The sequence below is a fragment of the Galendromus occidentalis genome, unplaced genomic scaffold (assembly GCF_000255335.2).
Source record: "Galendromus occidentalis unplaced genomic scaffold, Mocc_1.1 scf7180000077463, whole genome shotgun sequence".
Lineage (NCBI taxonomy): Eukaryota > Metazoa > Arthropoda > Arachnida > Mesostigmata > Phytoseiidae > Galendromus > Galendromus occidentalis.
Genome location: NW_003805451.1, coordinates 728,789 through 734,754, shown reverse-complemented (window position 1 = coordinate 734,754; position 5,966 = coordinate 728,789). Strand labels below are relative to the sequence as shown.

At 53.7% G+C, this 5,966-nt stretch overlaps 1 protein-coding gene across 1 annotated transcript; it reads right to left on the bottom strand.

The window, feature by feature from the left end:
- Positions 1–4,234: 4,234 nt before the first annotated feature.
- Positions 4,235–5,410, bottom strand: LOC108864376 (uncharacterized). The gene is made up of 3 exons (XM_018639889.1): positions 5,392–5,410; positions 5,064–5,281; positions 4,235–4,954 (listed from the first exon to the last, which is right to left on the bottom strand). Exons 1-3 carry the CDS (start codon positions 5,408–5,410, stop codon positions 4,235–4,237), a joined length of 957 nt encoding a protein of 318 aa, XP_018495405.1.
- Between the last annotated feature and the right edge of the window lie 556 nt (positions 5,411–5,966).

The following is a 5,966-nucleotide window of genomic DNA, read 5'->3' as shown; positions in this document are numbered from 1 at the left end:
ATAGAGAAGGCGATCCTCGGGAGAAAATCGGGTATAGACGACTGACCTTCTAGAACCAGGACCGACAACCGGTCCTTAAACGTGCGAACGGTGCTATGTAACTTGAGCGCACGAAAAGTTGAGCGCAGCGTAGGTTGGAGCGCGGCGTAAATTTGAGCGCGAAGCAAATCTGAGCGCAGCGTAAATTTGAGCGCAGCGTAGGTTGGAACGCGGCGCAAATTTGAGCGCAAAGCAAATCTGAGCGCAGCGTAAATTTGAGCGCAGGTGAATTTGAGCGCAAAGTGTATGTGAGCGCGAGGTAAAGTTGAGCGTAGAGGTGATTTTAGCGCGGAGGTTTTTTGAGCGCGAAGAATGCCAAGCGAATTTTCAGGTTACCAAAAAATCTTCTCCGTGGCGCTGTCTCCCAGGTGTGGCTCGGCTATGAACTTAAGTTCGTGCGCCGTGTGGGTCTAACTTTGGTTAGGCCGCTTCGCGTCCTAACCCAAGTAGCCCCACATCGCACCCTAACTTAGGTTTAGTCCGCCTCACAATGTCATGCCTACCCCGTCTGGAACCTAACCTAACCTTCCCCACCCGCATGCTTCGCTCGGGAATACGTGGTTTTCTGGACACGGTCCCCGGGCATGTCATTAATTCCCGGGAATTTCCGATGAAATGCCATCTCTGTCAAGTTGATCGCGCTCTGTGCTGCAATCAGCTCCGCGCTCAAATCCACGTGCGCTCAAATTCACGATGCGCTCAGATTTACTTTGCGCTCAAATTGATGCTGCGCTCAAATTCACGAGCGCTAAGATTTACGCTGCGCTCAGACTTACTTTGCGCTCAAATTTACGCCGCGCTCAAATTTACGCTGCGCTCAGATTTGCTTTGCGCTCAAATTTACGCTGCGCTCAAACTTACTTGCGCTCAAATGTTCGGTCACCCGTTGAATGCCCTCATCGTCCTCCAGCGTAAGGCTCTCAAGCTCTTCCGCTACCTGATCACCCTCGGATTTGACTTCCTTGGCTCTAAGACTTGCCATGATTGATGTCCAGAGACTGAAGACTTCACGAGTTGAAGACGCGCCGAGTGAAAACCTTCGGTGCACGCCAACTGGGCCTCGGCGTCAACTGGGCCACGACGTCAACCGGGCCGTGGCGTCAACTGGGCCGCGGCGTCGACTGAGCCACGGCGTCAACTGGGCCACGGCGTAAACTGGGCCACGATCGACCTCACTTCGGAGGCTTCGAGGGGGTGAACGTCATCGGAGGGAGCGATCGCTCGAAATTCGAAATCGAACGTCAATTTGGGTAATTTACTCGAAGTAGAATTTTGACTCGGTTAGTGCATGTATCATATTTACATCATGTATCTTGGGTGGAGCTTTCTGGTTCTCACAAGTGATGCTCGATACGAGCTTAGTTGGCGTTTGCTTACGCTCAGCGGGATCTTATCTAGATAAGACCTCTCTTTTGCACTACCTGGTGGAGGTCACTCAAATTCAAAGGTTATGTCGCGAACGAGTAAAAATCGTGAACATCATTCCGAAGGCGGTTTGCCACCTGGTTGCTGACGAGCTCTGCGGTGTGCTTCAGGCTGTCTGCGTCTCAATGACGACGCCTCTTGGAGAGCTCTGTTGCCTTTCGCTCCGGTCGTTCTGCAAATGCCTCCCAAGAAGGCACCCGGCGACTCTTGGCCGAAGATAATTCGCCGGAACATTGGAGCCTACAGATCCGGTGCCCGCTTTGAATACACACTCGGTGCTCGCACGCGCTCAAGAGGTCCGATTTCCACAGACGCACAGGCAGCCAAACGGACTTCGAGGAAACTCGCGGAGGGGGATGAGACCGGAGCGGTGCGGGCACTGCTGTCACAGGATTCCTTTGCGCCCAGGTCCGCGGACTCCACTCGACGAATGAGAAAGCGACATCCACATGGGCCTGCCGACGCCGCATTGCCGCCTGCTCCATCGGAGACTTGGCAGGGTCAGACAGCGGTTGAAGAGCTCGAGCTTTGCATTGAATCTTTCCGGACAAGCTCCTCGGCGGGTCCCGACGGGCTCCGACCGCGTCACTTGAAGGACCTTACTGCGTCCGCCCTCGGCGAGTCGGCGATGAGACTCAAGAGGGCAATCGCCCGCTTCGTGGATCTTCTTCGCGGAGGGAGAGTTCCCTTCTCAATGTGTCCAATTGTTTTCGGGGCATCGCTGATAGCCTAACGAAAGAAGGATGGATCTCCGCGCTCGATCGCCTGCTCCCTAACTTTCCGCCGCCTTGCGGCTAAGGTCGCCGCCAAGCAGAACCTCGGCACGATCTGCTCCGCTTTAGGGCCAAGATAGCTGGGAGTCGGTCGGCCCGGCGGGTTGGAGGCTGCCGTCCACTCGTGCCGTGCTTTCCTCGAGAGTTCTACGGGCTCTCCAGTGCTGGTGAAGCTCGATTTCGCTAATGCTTTTAACACTCTTCGCCGCGATTACATGATCCGGAGAACCGCCGAGCTCGTCCCCGACCTCCACCACATTATTCATGGCGCATATGCTTCGCCTAGCCATTTACTCTACGACGATTCTGACATCTTATCCGCCACAGGGGTCCAGCAGAGAGACCCCCTCGGACCTGCTATATTTTGCCTGGGCCTGAAGGATCTAATTGACTCACTCTCCGCACCCCTGAACCTCTGGTACCTCGACGACGGAACAGTGGCGGGGCCATTGGGTTGTGTGCTTTCGGACGTCCGTAGGGCTATCGAGTTTGAGGGGGTTAGCGGCCTTCGTCTGAATCCTGAGAAATGCGAGGTCTTCGTAGATCTCCTCAACGAGAGGGATAGAGAGCGGGCGGTGTATTCCGTTCGAAGCTTCCTTCCGGCGTGTCGGATAGTCCAGAGAAACGACCTCGAGCTCCTGGGGGCTCCGGTGTTCCCGGAGGCCACGGCAGCAACTCTGGAGGCCAAACTAGCCAAGACTCGCCTCATGGTTGACAGGCTTGCTCTACTCGGCTCCCACGAGGCTCTCTTCCTCCTTCGATCGTCCCTCTCTAGCGCTCGCTTCCTCCACGTTCTTCGATGCGCCGACACCCAGCAAGAGAACGAGCTGCTTGAGCAAACCGATGACATGTACAATGTTGCCCTTGAGAAGATACTCAACATTGACCTCAGCAGTTCATGCCAACAACAAGCAAGGTTGCCGATTCGATTGGGGGGGTTGGGCGTCCGCTCCGTACTGGACCTCGCCACCCCGTGCATACTGTCCTCGGTCCACTCTACGGAGAATATGGTCAAGGACTTGCCATCCGAGCAAGCTTTCTCCTCCTTCTCCGCGACGCAGGCAGCCCTAGTTGTTCGATTCTGTACCAACGGGAGAACAGCTCCAGAGAAGAAACGGGTGCAGAGAGAGTGGGATGCGGTTCTTGGCCTTGAACGAATGTCCGATCTGCGGAGCCGCATGACTTCGAACAGGGACCGAGCTAGACTCCTGGCTGTATCCAGCCCCGGTGCCAGCGCGTGGTTGCACTGCCTGCCATCCGCGAGCCTTGGGACCCTTCTCGACAACGGCACGGTGCGAATCTGCGCGGGCCTCCGCCTCGGAGCTAAAATCGTCACCCTCCACACCTGCTCGTGCGGGGATCCTGCTGACGCAACCGGCACGCACGGGCTGTCCTGCAGAATGAGCGCCGGAAGGTGGTCTCGCCACTCCCAAATTAACGAGACGTTCAGTCGGGCTCATCGCACCGCTCAGATACCTAATCTGAGGGAACCCCAAGGACTGAGCCGCAAGGATGGCAAGAGACCCGATGGCATGACACTCGTGCCCTTCGAGAGAGGAAAGGCCCTTGTATGGGACGGAACGGTTGTCGACACTCTAGCCAATTCATATGTCGACGCCGGGAGCCTATCGGCGGGCTCTGCAGGCGCCAGAGCGGAGGCTCTCAAGCTCCAGAAGTACAGCGAGCTGAGCGTCAATTACTTAGTCGCAGCCCTGGCTTTCGAAACCCTGGGCGGGCCGCGACCAGCCACGAGATCACTACTCAGGACAGCTGGTGGAGGAGGCGACCGGTTGCAGGCGATCCAGCGAGTACCTCTTGCAGCGTTTTTCCTTAGTTGTCCAGAGGGGCAATGCTGCGGCCGTCATGGGTACCATGGCCACCTACCACGGGCCACACCTAGAGCTACAACTGTAGAATAGCGTGGTAGCCATAGTGGAATGAATCAGAGTCTGGAAATTAATTCAATAAAACATTGCTGACTTCGAAGGTTACGTTATCTAGGGATTCATTTGATAAGTATGAGCTATCCCACGAAGAATCTCCCGCAACAAACGGTCATCCATCCTTTCGAGGATTCTCAAGATGCGGCGATCGTTCTCCACGTATTTGTTTCGCTTCCCTGTGATTTCATGCCCGGCGGTATATCTTTCCAGATCAGCGTCTTTTGTTTTCTGAACGATTCTGATTCCTTCGATGAATTTTAGGAGACCAGGATGCTGAACCTGGAATTGTCGCTGCAGGCTTCGATGCGCTGCTTCAGCGAAGTTGTTCGTTCGAGAATCGCCATTCAAGGTTCTCCTGTAGACAGTCCATATAGACACCGGGAACAAGGGTTCCCGGCGTCCCAAAGATCCATCGCTCCTCACTTGTAGACGTCCGATGTAATTATCCTCGAAATAATCGAGGATCGTCTGCAGATCATGAGGCAGCTCTTCCCGCAACTCCCTCAGCGCATCTTCAAGACGCTCCGGCGGGATGAGAGCCAGTGCGGAGATCATTTTAGCTTTGAGCGCGAAATCTGCTTCGCTCCGATACCTGCTGCTCGAACCATCGGCAGCGAGTTGCTTTTTCATATTCTGTACGAGATGGAAAAAACAACCGTGTATCTCGGCTGTCGGGAAATACGCACTGAAAGCGTTTATTAGAGCTTTTTCGTAGTCCATCGATATGGCTCCCGGATTGAAGTTCGGCCAACCCAAGGTCAACATGTCGAGCATCTTGAATGAGAAATGGAGGGTTCGAGTAATTATTCTAGTACACAATCGACCTTCCCGTGGCCCATACAATGACAATGACAATAACCTCCCCGAATGATGAGCGACTCACCTTGCGATACCTCTCTTCAGTTTTACTCGGCAAGAGAACGTAACATATAGGAGTCACGACCCGCGGACGCTCTCCGAGGATGACGAGGATCTGGCAGAAAAGTTCTGGTGCCAAACTGAAGGTGCCATCAACGTAGATTTTCGATACCTCTCCGATCCAAGCATTCGTGCTCTCTCTTCCGAATATCAGGATCCGGTTCGGATCGTCGGATCCGCTATCTCCGAGGAGAAATCGTTCGAAGTTCCCGGGAGAGCTTTCATACACATGATACTCTTCCGGAATGACTGTATCCGAGCGGGTTGAGTAATGTGTCGACGGGATTCCGTACCGGTTGCGAGTTCTTCCATTTTGCATATTCTCGTCGAATGAAACGCTAAACGTGGAGTTTCAGACTCAATCTTACTCATGATTCGGTGTTTGCTCCATCCTGAATCGATTTTACGGAAACTCGAGCGTCAGCACGAATCGGGAGAAAAAGGTGACAGTCCGAAGAAAAAAAACTTCCTCTTTCCAGAGTCTCTCCACAGAGATACAAGTGCTTGGTTTCTGATTGGTGTGTGTTTCCGAGGTCCCCATACTTCCTCCAAGACGCCACGACATAAATTTTCAAAATTTTTCCTTTTCAATTTCTGCCGCCTAAAATCGGGTTTGGCCACACTGTGCGTCGATTGCTTGCTTGATGCTTCCAAATAAGGAATCAGTTGTGAGACATTGAGCGAGTTCGTCTGTTTCTTCCTCTTCGATAGGGACTTGTGTCTCGCTCCCTTCAAATGTTGCTCTACCAGGAACTTTTTAAGCGTCGAGACCTCTCTTTCGCAGACTTTGCAAAAGAGGACTTGACCATCTGTGGAGAATATGTCATCTCCGTAGTCTTTCACGTATGACTCCACCCGAGATCTGACA

Excerpts from the sequence above, each read along its gene's own strand:
- LOC108864376 (XM_018639889.1), bottom strand. Across the intron at positions 4,955-5,063 it reads CTGAAGAGAGGTATCGCAAG|ATGCTCGACATGTTGACCTT; the intron begins GTGAGTCGCTCA and ends TTCTCATTCAAG.